The 18,795-nt window shown below is 47.5% G+C and overlaps 1 protein-coding gene across 1 annotated transcript; it reads left to right on the forward strand.

Moving 5' to 3' along the window:
* The first annotated feature begins 86 nt into the window (after positions 1 to 86).
* On the forward strand, positions 87 to 6,552 carry ZNF174 (zinc finger protein 174). Its single transcript, XM_059896049.1, has 3 exons — positions 87 to 1,419; positions 2,407 to 2,629; positions 5,477 to 6,552. Exons 1-3 carry the CDS (start codon positions 1,012 to 1,014, stop codon positions 6,076 to 6,078), a joined length of 1,233 nt encoding a protein of 410 aa, XP_059752032.1. The 5' UTR covers positions 87 to 1,011; the 3' UTR covers positions 6,079 to 6,552.
* Positions 6,553 to 18,795: the final 12,243 nt, after the last annotated feature.

The raw sequence follows: 18,795 nt of genomic DNA on the forward strand, positions 1-18,795 counted from the left end.
TGCGCTTGCTCGCGAGTCTTGCCAGCGGACTACAACTCCCGGAGTGCACTGCGACGGCGGGGTGCCGTTCTCGCCAGCATCGACAGACCCAGCGGCCGATAGACGAGAGAGAACGATCCCGAGGAGCCAATCCCTCTGCGGAGGAGGCGAGCTCTCCCGTGGCACAGATTCGCGGCAGCCTGTGGGAGTGTCCGCGACGAGCGGCTTCTGCCCCGCCCCCAGCCTTGGCTCCTGGGTTCTGGGTCCCCGGTCTCCAGAGAGGTGAGTCGGCTGCAGGTGGGCGTGTGGAGCGGGGCTGTCGGTGGTGCTGCCGTCGCAGGCGCCACCGCCGGCTCGCACCCGGCCACGTAGTTGAGCCGCGCGCCAGAGTGCTGCAGCTTCGCCAAGCCCCAGGCCAGCTGGGGCGCGGAGTCGGAGCCGGGCGCCCTCGGAGGCCGGAGCGGCTGGGCCTCGGAGCCTCGGGGGTGAGCAGCCGCCGCGCCTCCGTGTACCTTGCTGGCTAGCAGGAGGTTTCCGCTAACTCACAACCCCCAGCGTGCGCCGTGGCCTGCCTGGGCTCGCCCTGTAGCGCCTGGCGAGATGCTGGAGGTCGGCCTGTGGAGGATGCGGGGGAGCTGGTGCAGGCTACCTGGATGACAGCCTGAACTTTTCCCAGGGATTCCTGTCAGCCCATTAGGTCACGTTGCGCATTTTCCTGTGAGACCGCTTGTGCTTGCCGCTGAAATAAAAGCGGTATTTCCCCCAGTTTCCTTTTAGGACATTATGACTTTTCTCCTTTGCAAGACAGTTCAAGAAACTGGCAGAAAAACAAACTCTTCCCACTCTCAGGGACTGTGTTGTCTTCAGGAGTTTGGGGTCAAGTCCAGCGAATGAGCAGGCTCTGTTTGCATCCTTTCCTCTCCAATATCCTCAGAGGAGCTTCGTTTCTAGCATCTTTCTAGCATTCAGGGTCATGATCCCGAAGGCTTGAGCTGTTTACAAGGAGAGAGAAGCTGTCTCCTGAGCCCCAAAATGGCGGCTAAGATGGAGATAACTTTGAGCTCGCAGTCCCACATTCAGGCTTCCTCCAAGCAAGAGAGACATATAATAGCAAAGCTAGAAGAAAAACGGGAGCCCGCTCTGCAAAAAGACTGGCCCGATCCTGAGCTCTCCCGCCAGAGTTTTAGACGGTTTTGTTATCAAGAGGTGTCTGGACCCCAAGAGGCGCTCTCCCGTCTCCGGCAGCTCTGCCGTCAGTGGCTGCAGCCTGAGGTGCACACCAAGGAGCAGATTTTGGAGCTGCTGGTGCTGGAGCAGTTTCTGAACATCCTGCCTCCGGAGATCCAGGCTCGGGCCAGGCATCAATGTCCAATGAGCAGCAAGGAGATTGTGACCCTGGTGGAAGATTTTTACAGAGCAGCCAAGGGACCAAAGCAGTGGGTAAGGAGGGTACTTTCTGTGGTCCCCAGGATTTCTTTTTCATCTGGTTAGTGTTTGGTCTCTGGACCCCTCCCTAGATAGAGTCCAGAATTTCAAACGTTGCTTCTGGCCTCTATTTGGAACCCTCCTCCCCCCACCCTCCTAGGGAGATGTAACAGGTTTTCAGAAAACCCAGCCACAGGCATTCCAGTGAGAAAGTAGAGAATCAAGTAAGGCTCTTGAAACTTTGCTGACAGATCTCCCCTGACCCTTTCCTCTTGAAGTTTTTCTGCAGTCAGGATTCATAGCAGGCAGGGTCATTCTACTGGATAGGAATTTGATTTGGGGGGAACTTTATTAGACCTTGTCCGAGGGAAGTGTCTTGCATATTGCCTTTGGATCAGGAAACTCCAGCTCAATTGGCTAGTATTCCTTCCAAATCCCACCCCTAAGTCAGACCCCAGTAGGGACCTAGGGAGGAAGCAAACAATCATGTGTTTTGGTGAACGGAAGCAGTTAGGGAACAGGGGTAGGGCAGTCCTCTTACTGAGATCTCCTTACCAGGAGAGCCTTGGGCAGAACAATTTATAGGTAAGGGTGGTTTTTAATGGCCCCCACCCTACTGCTTCCCTATCCTACAGGGCCTGTTTCCAGCAGAAGCAGAGAGGCAAGTGAGCATAGGGTAGGAACCTGCTGGGTGGGTGTCATGGCTGACCCTGATATATTTGTGCCTGCTCTCTGATGACTTTGACTCCAGGCCTTGAGAAAGCCCCAAGCTTTAGGGACAGGAAGTATTGGCTGATTTGAAGCAGCCTCCTTTCGGTCATTCTGCAAGTCCTTCTCTTTGCTTCCTTTGAGAGTTTCAGCATTCTCTCTCAAGGTTGACCCCCAGGCCATTATCAGAAATTTCCAGGGAAAAACAGTCATTACAGAGCAGTGAGAGGTCAAGCTGCCCTCAGACAGTCCTTGAGCATGCATTACCCTCTAATGCATGGGGCTTGTTCCTAGGTGGCTGTTTGTATGGAGGGCCAGAAGGTGCTCTTGGAGAAAACTGGATCCCAGCTTGGAGAACAGGAACTGCCAGACTTTCAACTGCAAACTCCTAGCAGATATCCCAGGGAGAGCTCTCTGGAGGAGACGTCCCAGGCAGGATCTCAGGATCAGCGGAGCCCCCGTCATTGGGAAAAATCCCTGCTCCTCCAGGACCCAACCCCCAAATTGGCTGAGACAGGTAAACACTCGGTGCCTCTTCTCTCCCTCTCATCATCCCTTTATTTCCATCAAAGCATTTCATGGTTCTAAAAAGACATAGACCAGGTATTGGCTTTTTTTCAATATTGTATGTGATAGTAGATATTTATTCTCCAACAAATTTCACTAATTAGAATGGTAGTGTTACTAAAGTGTGCTTTTATCATTTTCTGTTCATGACTGTTTGAGAATCCAGTGCACAGGATTATTCTAGTGCCTACTTTTCTGTCCCTTTCAAAGCTACTTATAGTGAAGACAAATCCAAATATGACCACTGATGAACTTCCATTCAAGCTGTGGCTGAGTTTCGTCACTTAAAATGGTCCCATGTTTAGAAGGGACCTAAACAAGATTCTGCTAATTAGAGAAAAAAGCTCCTCTCCGTTTTATTTTCTGCCTCTTTCTCCTCCTGTGACATTGTCTGTGTCCATTTCTTTATCTTTCTCTGGTACAATGCCAGTATAATTGCTGGCCCTGCTCTACACAGCCCTGTGGTCTCTCTGACTGAATGAAAGTGACACTTTGGCCAGTCTTGGTGATGTGAATACAGGATATGGTCAACAGATTAGAGAAGAAGGTTACAAGAAAGCTAGATTCCTTAAGATTTGCTACATTCACCAACACTTTGATTTCATTATTCTCAAAACTCATGAATGGAGAAGACCTAGGGCATCCAGCAGGAAAGCACTGTGGCCCTGGCTGAGGTCCCACCCCATAACCTACGGCCTTCATGGTCCTAAAGAAAGTGGACCACACGTACTCCCTTCTTCTGCCTCAGCAGAGGCAGCTGGGTGTGCATGCTGTCTCCATTTCCTTTTATTTGATTCCAGAGAGGGTGGAGTCTCATGCTCAAGGTTCATCCATGTTGTAGCATGTGTCAGTACTTCATTCCTTTTTATGGCTGAATAATATTCCACTCTGTGGACATTTCGTCTGTTTATCAGTTGATGGACACTTGGGTTGTTTCCACTTGTTGGCTATTATGAATAATGCTGCTGTTAACAGTTGTGTACAAGTTTTTGTGTGGGTGTCTATTTTCATTTCTTTTGGGTGTACACCCAGGAGTGGAAATGCTGGGTCCTATGGTAACTCACCGTTTAACCTTTTGAGGTTGGACTTTTCCAAAGTGGCTGCGCCATTTTACATCCAGTAGTCTATGAGGATTCCAATTTCTCTACATCCCTGTTGACACTTGTTATTTTTTGTCCTTTTTATTGCATCCATCCTATTAGGCATGAAGTGGTCTCTCATGGAGGTTTTGAGTTATTTCCCTAATGACTGATGATGTTGAGCATATTTTCATGTGCCTATTGGCCAATTGTGTATCTTCTTTGTAGAAATGTCTATTCAGATCCTTTGCTCATTTTTTAAAAATTTATTTATTTATTTATTTTTGGCTGTGTTGGGTCTTCATTGCTGTGCACGGGCTTTCTCTAGTTGCAGTGAGCGGGGGGTACTCTTTGTTGTAGTGTCCGGGCTTCTCATTGCTGTGGCTTCTCTTGTTGCGGAGCACGGGCTCTAGGCACGCAGGCTTCAGTAGTTGTGGCTCGCGGGCTTAGTTGCTCCGCGGCATGTGGGACCTTCCTGGACCAGGGCTCAAACCCGTGTCCCCTGCATTGGCAGGTGGATTCTTAACCACTGCACCACCAGGGAAGTCCCCTTTGCTCATTTTTAAACTGGGTTGGTCTTTTTATTGTTATAAGAGTTCTTTGTATAATCTGGATACTAGACCCTTATGTATAATTTGCAAATATTTTCTCCCATTATGTGGGTTATCTTTTCACTTCCTTGATAGTATCCTTTGAAGCACAAATGTTTTGGATGTTGAGGACGTCCAATTTATCTTTTTGTTTGCTTGTGCTTTTGGTAACGTATCGAAAATACTATTGCCTAATCCACCATCACAAAGGTTTACACCTTTGTTCTGTTCAAAGAGAGATAGGTTTAGCTCTCACATTTAGGTCTTTGATCCATTTTGAGTTAATTTTTGTATGTGTTGTGAGTCGGGGTCCAACTTCATTCTTTTGTATGTAGAAATCCAGTTGTTCCAGCACCACTTGTTGAAAAGACTATTCTTTACTCCATTGAATTATCATGACAACCTTGTTGAAGAGCAGTTGACCATAATTGTGTGGGCTGCTTTTTAAATCTGAATTTAAATTAAAGTTAAATAAAATTAAAAATTCAGTTTCTCAGTCACACAAGCCACATTTCAAGTACTCAGTAGCCACATGTGGCTAGTGGCTGCCGTATTGAATAGATCTTCCACATGGCAGGAATCCTGTTGGATAATAGCACTGTTGTGGAGTTTCTGTAATTAGGGTGCATGTCTGGCCCATATCCCAATTTCCAGTCACATATGCTATCTATCAACTTCATAATGGAAGAAAGTACCACACTCACTGGATTTACCATTATTTGAAGAGAGAGTGGTGGTCAGTGTCCATGTAAGTGAGGGTATATTTGCTATGTCGAAATTTCTGATGGGTTTGCTTTTTCCTATTTCTCCTTTCTTAAACCTTTCCCCAAAGGTAGGAAGGAGGGAGGGGTTGGAGAACTTGTTTCCTAACTTTAGTATACATCAGAATCACCCCAGCTTCCCCCTGTTAACTGCAGACTTCCAGGTTCCATCCCCCAGAGATTCTAACTCAGCAGCCCTGGGGGAGCAGGGGCAGCCTGCTTGGTGGACAGCTGCCCCAGATGAGTCTAATGCAAGTTGCCAAGTGGAGAACAGCACTTTGAGAAACTTTGCCATGTATCTCATAGCTCTTTTGCTTGGGTTCTTTCTTCGAAGCCCAGAAATGAAACATATTCTTTATAATTATAGAGGCCTCCAGAATGAAAAGTGACAACAAGGAAAATCCACAGCAGGAGGGGGCTAAAGGAGCAAAACCATGCGCGTTGTCAGTGGGCAGACCCAAAGGGAATGGTCTGCAGAGCCCCGAACCCAGAGGGGCGACTGTGAGTGAGTCCCGGTTGTCACGGAGGCAGGTCAGCCCCCCACGTGCTCAAAAGCCATTTGCTCACTACCGGAGACATTGCAGGGAACTGGAATACATCAGCGGCCCCCTGAAGAGCCACCCACTGAGAGAGCTGAAGAAAAGCAAGGGAAGCAAAAGAAACCTGAGCAGCCGTTTGCAACGTCTTGGTCACCAGCCGACCCGCTCGGCGAAGAAACCTTACAAATGTGATGACTGTGGGAAAAGCTTCACGTGGAATTCAGAGCTGAAAAGACACAAGCGAGTCCACACAGGGGAGAGGCCCTACACGTGCGGAGAGTGTGGGAACTGCTTCGGGCGGCAGTCCACCCTGAAGCTGCACCAGAGGATCCACACCGGAGAGAAACCCTACCAGTGCGGCCAGTGTGGGAAAAGCTTTCGCCAGAGCTCAAACCTTCACCAGCATCACAGACTCCACCATGGGGACTGAAAGCAGGGCTGGGTCCTCTCTGTTCAGAAGAAGGTACTTGCATTTCTCCTTCCCCTAGCTTGCATGTAAATCACAAAGACCGTCTGCGTGACTTACAAGGAAGAAAGCAAGAGATCCCTGAGGAGTGATGGCGCCCGTCGGGCTGGTGAGGCGTCGGTCGGGAAAAGGCTGACGGGGGACTTGATCGTGCATGGGGTCATGTACGATGACGGGGGAAGAGATGGCAGGTCTAGGCATTGGGTCAGAGAGCACCGGGGTGTCTGTTGGAGAGCGGGGAGTCACTACTGAGGGAGAATCAGGACGATCCTGCAGATGTGCCCCACACCTTGATGTTAAATCTCCCCTTGCTGCTTTATTTATCCTCTAAATCTGTTCAAGGATAAATCCTATATATAGTTATGCATTTGCTGTCCTACCAGACAATCTTTATCATGCACACACTCCTTTAATAAAGATGAGTGATCTGCAAGAATTTCAAGGCAGAAGTTCATTGGAATGTAAATCCCCTAATATTCTTCCTGTCATTCCTGGCTGTTCATAACAAAGCACACATGAAGTGGGACTGTGGACACGTTTGTGTGAGGAGGGGGTCTCCAAGTATTAGTGCTTTTACCAAATAAATACACATACACACACACTAAAGGTTCTTTTTATATCAAAGCACCTTTGATTTGGTAAAAGAAAAATCACAGCTGCTGCAATCCCCCACCCATAGTGATAAGGAAAAACTGCAAGAAGCAAGACTGCTAAGGAGACAGCAAAGGGAATCCTTCCTACTTTCCTTTCTCACTTAGGCCAGTAGCTTTAAGAATAACAAAATGCTTGGGGTGATGAAAATATACTAAAACTGAATTATTTCAGAACAAGTACCAAAAATCATTGAAACGTTCATTAATTTTATGATATGTACGTTATACCTCAAAGAAGTTTCTAAAAATGACAACATGTATTTATCTAAAATGTTAAAGTCCTAGAACTAGGCCTGAGAGATCATCTAATCCCACCCCTCATTCTCTCAAAATGGAAATTATAACCCAATCAGTATACAATTCTTATTCACACTGGGCAAGCCAGTGGATCTCCCAGTTTAGAGAAGACTTTTGGTAGGTGGGTGCAGTATGTCAAGCAGGAAACAGGTGCAGGTAGCGTTCTTCCTAAAGCATCAGTATCCTCAGGTCACTGCTGGCCACCTCAGGGCTGTGGTTGTGCTATTGTGTGTCCCCCCCAAGGATCTCAGGTTCCTCTGACCACAGAGGGACAGGTGCTCACATGGGCAGCCCTGTCCCCCAGGTCTTTGCACACACTGTTCCCTTTGCCCTTAGGACCCACCGCCCCCACTCCCTCTCGCATCTCACAAAAGTTGCCAGCTCTGCAAAGCCTCCTCTGACAAGTTCTAGGCAGAGGTAGACTTCACCAGTGGCGCTCAACCTGGTAGCAGATTCGCCCCCTAGAGGATATTTGGGAACGTCTGAAAACACCGTTGGTTGTTATGACTTGGGGGAAGGGAGCGTAGCTCCTGGCCTCTGGTAGGTACAGACCAAGGATGTAGCTAAACATCCTGCAGTGCACAGGACGGCCCCAAAACAGTTACCTGTTCCAAATGTCAGTAGTACCAAGGTTGGGGAACTGTGCTATATATGTTAAAAGCTCTTTAAGAACAGAACCTTGATTTTCCATCACTTTAGCTTTAGAACTTAGCCCACAACCAGCCAGGAGAAATAGGTGTTCAGTAATTGAAGAGTCGAGGGCCCCTGCTTCACCCTGGGGCCCATTCCTGCCTGAATCAGAGATCCCGGTGGCAGCCTTTGAATGCAGTGGACAAAACCTCTCATCTTTTGGGCAGAGAGAGACTTAATGGGAGCCCAGTGGCCTGCTTCCTGGTATTTGGTGGGCCTTCAGAATCTAATCCAAGGTCCCTTTCCCAACAACTATGTTAGATATTAGTAGAGTTTATCTTTATTGTTAGGCCTGCCCGTTTTCTCACTCCTGTCCCCCTGCCTCTCACTGGTCAGAGCCTCCTGATTCCTTATTCTGTTACCACCTTTTTTTCTCCAGGCCAGTTTCACTGTTGTTTCTTAGTAACTTCCCTAATTATATTTACGTCTGTATTAGTTTCCTCTTGGTGCTGTAACAGATGTCCACAAACTTAGTGGCTTAGAACAACACAAATGTCTTCTCTTATAGTTCCTGAGGTCAGAAGTCCGAAATCAGTTTCACTGAGTAGAAGTCAAGGTGTCAGGCGGGCTGGTTCCTTTGGAGGCTCTGAGGGGTGAATCTGTTTCCTCGCCTTTTTCAGCTTCTAGCGGCTGCTGGCATTCCTTGGCCTGTGGCCCCTCCCTCCATCTTCAAAATGCATCCCTTCAATCTCTGTCATCACATCACCTTCTCTTCTGACTCTGATCCTCCAGCCTCCCTCTTAGGAGGACCTTTATGATTATATTGGGCCCACCCAGATAATCTGAGATATCTCCCCATCTCTAGATCCTTAATACACCTGCAAAATCCCTTTTGCCATATAAGGGAACATTCACAGGTTCCAGGGATTAGGATGTGGACATCTTTGGCGGGGACTGTGATTCAGCCAACCACATCCATCTAGTGAATCAATTCGGTTAGTCAAAGACGATCTCTTCTAAAAGCAAAGGAACATAGATTTCCACTTTCCTTAGATTTGGGACAGGAAATCTCTCTTAAAATAAGAGCTTTGTTTACTTGGTATGTTTTGAAGAACCCGTGTGCGTGTGTTTTCTGTCTTCTGATTATGAAATTAATAATTGCTGAATCTTAATGTCTTTGGGTACCTGTTCAACTGTGGACCTTGAATAAATGGGACAAAATCACCACTCTGAATATCACTCACTCCCAAAAGGTTTTCAAGCCTGTGATGCTGCCGCCTCCCCCAGCCCAGTTTTCCTTTGACAGGTAAGGCTCAGCTCCAGGTGAGGAGTGCCCGTGAGGGTCTGAAGTCCTGGTAGAAGGCCCCTGGGCACTCAGCCACATTTGCTGGTCTGTACTCACTTCTTCAAATGTAAGAGTCCGCATGTGTGGTTCCACCAGAGGGTCTCAGCACAAAACATTGACCTGCTGACTTACAATCGGCTACCCCATATGAGAAAATAACCTCTCTCCTTTTGTGTGCACCCTTTACCCACGGAGCAGTCTGTAAGTGTCACCATGTTTTCTGAGTTTGCCCTGTACTCACCCATGTGGGGGTGGGATGATTCCTACCTTGGTTATTTGGTCCCTGGCTTGCCCCAGGAGACAGGGAGAGGGGAAGATTCCATGCATATGTGAGGGATCTGGACCTCGCAGATTTCTCTGAAAAGCATTTTCCATCTACAGCAGATAAGGACTTGTAAAACCCGTCCCATAATACCGTTATCGCTCCCAACAAAATTAACAACTCCCAAATACCATCTGATAGATAGAGTTGAAATTTCCCCCAGATATTTCTAAAACCAAAATGCTATTTTTTACAACTTTATTGAGATATAGTTCACATATAAAATGTATCCATTTAAAGTGTACAGTTTAATAATTAAGTTCACAGTGTTATACCACCATCACCATAATCTAATTTTAGAACATTTTCAACAGCCTGAAAAGAAACCTTTGGGCTTCCCTGGTGGCGCAGTGGTTGAGAATCTGCCTGCCAATGCAGGGGACACGTGTTCGAGCCCTGGTCTGGGAAGATCCCACATGCCGCGGAGCAACTAGGCCTGTGAGCCACAACTACTGAGCCTGTGCGTCTGGAGCCTGTGCTCCGCAACAAGAGAGGCCACGATAGTGAGAGGCCTGCGCACCGCGATGAAGAGTGGCCCCCGCTTGCCACAACTAGAGAAAGCCCTCGCACAGAAACGAAGACCCAACGTAGCCAAAAATAAATAAATAAATAAATAAATTTAAGAAAAAAAAAAAAAAAAAAGAATTTGAGGAACCCCCAGACTGTCTTCCACAGGGTCTGCACCATTTTCCATTCCCACCAGCAGTGTATGAGGGTTCTAATTTCTCCACATCCTTGTCAACACTTGCTATTATCTGTCTTTCTGATCGTAGCCATGCTAGTGGATATGAAGTGGTGTCTCATTGTGATTTTGATTTGCACTTCCCTGTTGGCTAATGATGTTGGCATCTTTCCATGTGTTTACTGGCCATTTGTGTATCTTCTTTGGAGAAACGGCTATTCAAAACCTCTGCCCTTTTAAAACTGGGGGTTTTGTCTTTTTATTGTTGAGTTGAAGAGTTCTTTATATATTCTGGAATCAAATCCTTATCAGATAAATGACTTGCAAATATTTTCTCCCATTCTGTTGTAATGTAATACTTTTGCACAATTGCAGTAACTCTCTTTGAAGCACTGTCTGTCACCTGCCAAAATACAAAACTGACTAAGACGGTAACAGTCCTGAATTGCCAGTGAAACAGACGTTTGCGGCAAAATGTCACTCCTGTCTCTAGAAATTCATCTGGACCAGATAAGGGCAGAGCCAAGTAGGGTAGCCCCAGGAACCTACCTTGGTCTACCTACCTGACCTGACTTAGTCAAGTCTGAGGCAGCTCCATAAACAAACCAGAGTGGACTTGATACCAGGCTAAGACCAAGGATGGTTTTGCTCGCAGCTCTGTTGTCCCCCAGCCCCCTGACCTGGATGTGTCACTTAAATTCTTCAAGCCTGTTTCCTCCACTGAAAATGGGAAGACCTGCTCTGCTTACCTCACATGATTGGTGAAGTGAACACACGTGTGTGAAAGTATTTTCTGTAAAGTGTTACATAAAAAGAAAATGAATTATGTGTCAAGTAAAACAGCATCTTGAAATCTCCTTCTGTCACCTTTTCAGATCCAAATACTTGTGCCTGGAATGAGCAGAGAGGCCACAGGGGTTCGAGGGTGGAGAGGTCCTATTTTCCTGGATTTGGCACTTGCTCACACTGGGGTCACGGTAGAGAATGTCCTGGAAGGGGGGAAGAATTTCTCCAAAAGTCTGTTTATGAAAAATTGATGTCCTAGAGAGAGGCACCCCAAAGCAGAGGCACCCGCCCTTTCTTCAATGCCCCTTCATGCTGCTCCTTACTTTTCTTTTTAACATTGACTTTTTAAAATTTTTTTATCATGGTGAAATATACATAACATAAAGTTTACCATTCTAACCATTTTTATTGTACGATTCAGTGGCATCACGTACATTCACAATATTGTGCAGCCATCACCATGATCCATCTCTGGAACTTTTTCATCTTCCCAAACTGAAACTCTGTCCCCATTAAACACTAACTCCCTGTTCCCCCTCTTCTTGCACCTGGCATCCCCCATTCTACTTTCTGTCTCTGCGAAGTTGCCTACTCCACATACCTCGTATAAGTGGAATCATACAGTATTTGTCATTTTGTGACTGGATTATTTCACTTAGCACAATGTTCCTGAGGTTCATTAGAATTTCTTCTCTTTTTATGGCTTAATAGTATTCCATTGTATGGATAGATCACATTTTATTTATTTATTTATTTATTTATTTATTTATTTATTTTGGCTGCACCATGTGGCTTGTGGGATCTTAGTTCCCAGACCAGGGATCAAACCTGGGTCCTGGCAGTGAAAGCACCAATTCCTAACCACTGGACTGCCAGGGAATTCCCATGGATAGACTGCATTTTAACCATTTATCTGTCAATGGACATTGGGGTCATTTCCACCTTCTGGCCATTATGAATAATGTGCTCCTTACTTTTTGCAAATACATATTTTCAAAAACCCCAATGGAAAATTTGCCAGAGGGCCCCCGAGTCTTGTGAGAGTGGCACCACACATTAGTGTTCCTGGAGCAGCTGCAAGCAGGAATTGGGGCAGAGGTCCAGGGAAGGGCTTGTCCTAGGAGCTGGAGCAGAGGGTTAGGGGCCAGGATGGAGACAAAGGTGGCAGAGGGAGGCCATCCCGGATGGGAGCAGCTTTAAGGAGCGTGGAACAACCAACGATAAAGGTTACAAGTTAGGGCTCACCTGCGTCCCCCTGGGAGATGTGGGGCCATGGATGTGTCCGAGTGTCAGGAGGGGACACCTGCACCGAGGTCTTGGGAGGACAGGAGCAGTGTTTTCAGCAGTGGAAGGGAAGGCCAGAGTCGCAAAATTCTGCAAGTGGCACAGTCTTAGGAAGTGACGCTGCAGAGAGATAGATGGTTCATGTGGAATGGGGGTGTGCAGGCTAAAGACAGTGTCCAGAGGAAGAGTTTTAAGGCATTTATTTTACCTTTTGGAAAACTTTAATAAAGGAGCGTCGGGACATAGTTCAGCGTAGCCAAGTGTTTTAGTCTGTTTGGGCTGCTGTAACAAAATCCCACAGGCTGGGTGGCTTATAAACAATACATATTTATTTCTCACAGTTCTGGAGGCTGGAAGTCTGAGATCAAGGCACCAGCACGGTCAGGTTGAATTCTAGTGAGAGCCCTCTTCTTGGTTCATAGATGGGCTGTCTTCTTGCTGTGTCCTTACATGGTGGAAAAGCTGAGGGAACTCTTTGGGGTCTCTTTTATAAGGGCACTAATCCCATCCATGAGGGCTCCATCCTCATGAGCTACCTCCTAATACCATCACACTGGGGGTTAGGATTTTAACATAGGAATTAGGGGGGTGCACAGACGTTCAGACCATAGCACCTGGTGTGCATGAACTTTGGCTTTGGACAGACCTAGCTTCAATCCTGGCTCTAGTTCCCCTTTCAAACTTGTTTCTTTAACTTGATAAGGTTGAAATGAGAGGATCTGAGTTATTTGCCTCCATTGGGGTGAATGCCCCAGCACGCTAAGGCAAAGGCTCCATGGGCATAAATACTTCGCCCCTCAAGAGGTCTGGTCCCCGTTCTGGGTGGCTTTCATGGGTCTGGTCCAGCCACCACTGGAAGTGTGGACCAGTGGGCAAGGCTGCCCCTGGCAAAGCTGGCCCACAGCAAAACTGGGAGGTGATCAACTGCCCCACACTCCTCTTTACAAACCTCTTCAAAATCACAGCCTATTGCTGGAGGGAAAAGCAAGATTGTCCACACTGCCTGTTACATAGATCCTCCTACCACACCCTGATAAGCTGTCATCCAGGCTTTTGTTAGAAATTCTTGTAGACGGGGGAACTCGCCACTTCACAAGCTGCAACATTTCATTTGGGGGCATCCTAGTTGTTTTAAGTTCTAGGAAGCTGGACTTCTGGCCATGCAGACTTTTTGCCCCTGGAGCCCTGGTTGCTTCTGTGAATACCTTGGATGGGCCGGTGCAGGGATGAGGGGGATCATGTTATAGCCTCTAGAACGCCCCACATGAAGGCTTCATAAACACCGGCCCATCTGAACTCCTTTGAAGGCAGGGAAGAAGCCCACCAGTGAGGTGTGTTTGTAGAGCACATCAGGGACCCAGACACCTCCAGAGCGTATGCCCCTGTATGTCCACTTCTGAGGCATATGCTGCACTGAGCAGGATGATTTCCTGGGAAACAGGCTCTGTTCTGGAAGAGGATGGTAAGAGTCCTCTCTGATCCAGGATTTTGAGAATCGGAGGTCAAGGATCACACCAGAAGTCAGATACATGCCCTCAGGAGGGAGAAAATGGAGCTAAGGAGAAAGTTCTGATGGAGAAGTTTGCTTCTAAAGAGTAAGGGGTGGGCAGAGGAGCTGAGCGGGAAGCACGCCTCCCACCAGAGACATGCATCGGCTCCTCTTTTCATCTGGATTTCCTGCTCAGTCCATAGCTTTTCCCCAAACCCCAGTGAAAACTCTCCCACGCTCAGTTCTTTGAAACTATGAGACACTCTTTTCCCTTTGCAACAGGTGGGTTCTGTGGAAGGAAATCGTGCCTAAACCAGGACACACATCTTTTCAGTATTTTAAAAAATCTTTTTGGGAACTGCATTCCTATATTAACATGCAGTTTATTTGATTTTTATTTTGGTTGCACACTATTGAGAAACTTCTAACGCACACAGATAAGTAGTTGCAAATGCTAATGGTTCTAACAGCTCATCTTACAAGATATCTTTGCACAGAAAAGGCAAAAGCAGCTTTACTATCAGGTCTGCCCCAAAATAAGTCATGCTGGTAGCATAAATTATTTCATGTCTCTGATGCGTTATTTTGTATATTACATTTAAATATTTTATTGCAGCTTTAAAATACATTTCAACTTTTTTTTTACTTCAAAGGTAATTTTTTAAAAATTGTTTTTAATTAATTTATTTATTTTTGGCTGTGTTGGGTCTTCGTTTCTGTGCGAGGGCTTTCTTTAGTTGTGGCAAGCGGGGGCCACTCTTCATCACGGCGCGCGGGCCTCTCACTATCGCGGCCTCTCTTGTTGCGGAGCACAAGCTCCAGACGCGCAGGCTCAGTTGTTGTGGCTCACGGGCCTAGTTGCTCCGCGGCATGTGGGATCTTCCCAGACCAGGGCTCGAACCCGTGTCCCCTGCATTGGCAGGCAGATTCTCAACCACTGCGCCACCAGGGACGCCCCAAAGGTAATTTTTTAAATTGAGATATAATTCATATACCATAACATTCATCCTTTTAAAGTACAAAGTTCAGTTTTTTTTATTATAGTCACAAAGTTGTACAACCAGACCCATGTCTTTTTGAGAGAGACAGAAGTTACTTCTTCACAAGGAGTTAGCTGATCACACACATGCCGCTGCACTTGAACCTGACCAGGAGACAGCCTGAGACGGTGGGAAAAGGCCTGGGATGGGGAAAAGGCACTGAAGAGCCAGGTTCCATTTTCAGTGCTGCAGGCAGCCAGTTACTGAGCTCTACGATGTCTGCACCTCAGTTTCCTTATCAGTAAAATGAGGTTTTAGACAAAATGCTCTCTAATTTTCTTTTCAGTTCTACTCTGAGCTGCCCATGAAACCTTGAAAGTTTGGGTCTTTCTTGGGCCAAAATAAAGGTGACCCTCAGCTCAATGGTGTGGACTCTTGGAGGCCTTGGAGACAGGATCCCTGGTGGAAGAGGAAGCAGGGGTGTAACATATGCTCAGGGTATCCCCCCGTCTACTCTTTCCCAAGGAGAGGAGCTTATCACCCATCCTGTGTTCACTCTCTGAGTCTCCTCTGGCCCTTGTCACCCAGCATCCTGGTTCCTGGGCTCTCTCTGCAAATCCCCCATCAGGGTTGCTGTCTCTTGTCACCCTCTGGGTGTGACACTGAACCCAGTGTGGATCCCTCAGACAGGATGGGCCGGAGAGCTCCAGCTCCAGCAGCTCCAGGATCTGCTCCTTGGTGGGCATCTCTGGCTTTAGCCACTGATGGCACACTCTCCAGAGGTGGCTAAGAGCCTCTCTGGCGCAGCTACCCCTCCTGGCAGAGGGGCCTAATGCATTGACAGCAGTGTTTCAGGACCAGGATGGTGGGCTTGCAGGTTCGATTCCCGCCCCCAGTGGTATCTTTTATCAGGGGGCTCTCCAGTTCTGGGGGATGGGGAGTTCCAGGGCACCCAAGTTGCAAGCATCTTATGGCTCAGGGGATAGCTTCATACCAGCTGGGACTGAACTGAATCTGGGAATGTCACACCCTGTCTCTCTGTGGGGTGTGGTTGGGCATCTGGGCTCTCCAATTTCTGTTTTTCCCTGGAAACAAACAGTACAGGTGAGCAAGAAAAGCTTACTATATGTGGGGTCAGCTGACACATTACCTGAGGCCCTTGCTATGTTCTCTGTTAGGACCCTGTGCCCTTTCCAGAAGCCTCCAACCAATGAAGTCAAGTTGGTGTTTAGCTCTCAGCTCTTCTTTCTGGCCAGGTGCGACCCCTCTCACAGCATAACATACCTCTTCTCGATCACACTGAACACAGCTGCACTGTCACCCTCACTTGTGATGAACACGTCTCCCTAGAAAGTTTAGAAAAACTGTAAACTCATGAGAGGCAAGCAATCTCTCCACAAAGCTACCAACCATCAAGTCACCCAAACCGGAAACTTCCAAGTCATCTTTGACTCCCTGCTTTCTCACCCCACCAAAGCATCACCTTTTCTTCCTCAATCTGTCTCGAAGCCCCACCATCTTCCTCATTCCCGTGACCCCTAGTGAGGGCCCTCATCTCTCACTTGCTTTATTGCAACAGCCTCCTGAGTGTCTGTTGTCTCCCAGCTTGTCCCGGTCTGCAGCATCTGGCTATGGTCATCCCCACAACGTCAAAACCCTGTCCCTGCCTTGCTGTCAACCCGGGTCAGTGCTGTTGGGTAAGGGTGGAGAGAGAGAGAAGTCAGCTTTTTTTTTTTTTTTAATTTTTTATTTATTATTTATTTATTTATGTCTGTGTTGGTCTTCATTTCTGTGCGAGGGCTTTCTCTAGTTGTGGCAAGCGGGGGCCACTCTTCATCGCGGTGCGCAGGCCTACTATCGCGGCCTCTCTTGTTGCGGAGCACAGGCTCCAGATGCGCAGGCTCAGCAATTGTGGCTCACGGGCCCAGTTGCTCTGCGGTATGTGGGATCTTCCCGGACCAGGGCTCGAACCCGTGTCCCCTGCATTGGCAGGCAGATTCTCAACCACTGCGCCACCAGGGAAGCCCGAGAAGTCAGCTTTGAGAGATATTTTTGAGGTAGAATCCACAGGACTTGATGACTGAAAGTTTGAGGAGCAGAGGAGGGAGTGTGTGTTAGTAGCATGAGCAATTGTGTGGATGTGGCGCCACATACTGGAGGCAGAGAGATGAAGGACTAAAGGCCTGGGACTTCCCTGGTGGCACAGTGGTTAAGAATCCACCTGCCAATGCAGGGGACATGAGTTTGAGTCCTGGTCCGGGAAGATCCCACATGCCGCGGAGCAACTAAGCCTGTGAGCCACAACTACTGAGCCTGTGCTCTAGAGCCTGCGAGCCACAACTACTGAAGCACGCGTGCCTAGAGCCCGTGCTCCGCAACAAGAGAAACCACCGCAATGAGAAGCCCACGCACTGCAACGAAAAGTAGCCCCTACTCACTGCAACTAGAGAAAGCCCGCGCACAGCAAGACCCAACGCAGCCAAAAATAAATAAATAAATAAATAAATTTTTTAAAAAAAGGACTAAAGGCATGAGTTCGGTTTTGGGCATGTTTTTGTTTTTTTTTTCTTTGTTTGCTTGTTTGTTTGAACTTTATTGGAATAGTTGATTTACGACATTTTGTTAGTTTCAGGTTACAGCAAAGTGATTCAGTTATACATATACATTTTTCATTCTTTTTTAGATTCTTTTCTCATATAGGTTATCACAGAATACTGAATAGAGTTCCCTGTGCTATACACACAGGTTCTTGTTGGTTATCTATCTTATATATAGGAGTGTGTGTATGTTAATCCCAAGCTCCTGATTTATCCCTACCCCCTCCCCACGTTTCCCCTTTGGTAACCGTAAGTTTGTTTTTGATACCTGTAAGTCTGTTTGTTTTGTAAATAAGTTCAATTGTATCATTTTTTAAAATTAGATTCCACATATGAGTGATATATTTGTCTTTCTCTGTCTTACTTCACTTAATATGATAATCTCTAGATCCATCCATGTTGCTGCAAATGGCATTATTTTGTTCTTTTTTATGGCTGAGTAATATTCCATTGGGCATGTGTTTTCATGCCTCAGAGACACCAAAGGAAGATCTCTCTTTTGCACTTGAATACAGGCATCTAGAGTGCAGGAGAGAAGAAAAATTGGGGCTAGACATAAAGTGAGGTACTTGTAGTCATGGAAGTGGCTAAGCTCGCTTGGGGGTTGGGGCGGGAAAGGGGGGGTGGGGACTGTGGATTCAGGTGATCCCAAGATACACTCTGACCAAAAGCATGTTAGAATTCGGCTGTGGAGTACACAGAAATCAGGTGAGGAGACTGGCGCTGGTTCCAGAGAGAAGTGTCGACTTTTAGAACAACACACAACTTAAAAGTTGTGAGTCAAGTTTATTCGTTGTCTTACTGAGGACTACAGCTGGGGAGGCAGCCTCTCAGATAGCTCTGAGAAACTGTCCTGAAGAACTTAGGAGGGGACTATATGTGATTTTGACGAAGGGGTATGCAGCACGCCCCTCCATAGAAGGCTACTGCTATTCACAAGGAACAGATATCTTAGTAATGCTTTTAGTGCTTTTCCAAGTATGGGACAATGCAAGAATTTGGGTTCATAAAATTTTCTCCTTAAAATATCTCACTCTCTGAAGGCCGGCTCTGCCAGTTTTCCCAGAGCACAGAGTGCCTCATTCCTGATCTTCGCCCTGAATTCCTTTCGGGTCGTGTTGAAGGTCAGTGACTGCAGTGGCTAACGACTCAAGCCTTGCAGAACTGGACAGGCAGCGACACTCTTTAGTTGGCAGAAGACACTCTACCCAGGGCAAGTGAGAAGCTCAAAGCGTCCCTTTCGACAAGTTAAAGAGACAAACAGGGCGAGCCCATAGCTTCGCGTTGCCAAAGTAGGGTTAGGGCCCAGGAGGTAGCGCCGGGCTCCTTTTCCCGTCACCAGTGCGAGATTCGGGCTGGCCCCCCACAGTCCCACCCACATAACCTTCCCGCTGGTGCGGAGAGAGAGACCAGAGGAGCCGCTCCGCAGACGCTCTCACCCGCCCCGCTCGGCTTCTGCAGAGGCCGCCTCTCTTTGGGTGGCGGAGGTGGGCCGGGAGTCTGGCCGAGCAGCCGCTGGGTCACCCGCCCACTACGGCCGCTCCCGGAACGCGCAGCTGTGCTGCCGGAAGACGGCGACGGAAGTAAGCGTAGGACTTTCGATTCCCAGCCTTGTG

This window comes from Balaenoptera ricei, chromosome 15 (genome assembly GCF_028023285.1).
Source record: "Balaenoptera ricei isolate mBalRic1 chromosome 15, mBalRic1.hap2, whole genome shotgun sequence".
In the NCBI taxonomy this organism is placed as follows: domain Eukaryota; kingdom Metazoa; phylum Chordata; class Mammalia; order Artiodactyla; family Balaenopteridae; genus Balaenoptera; species Balaenoptera ricei.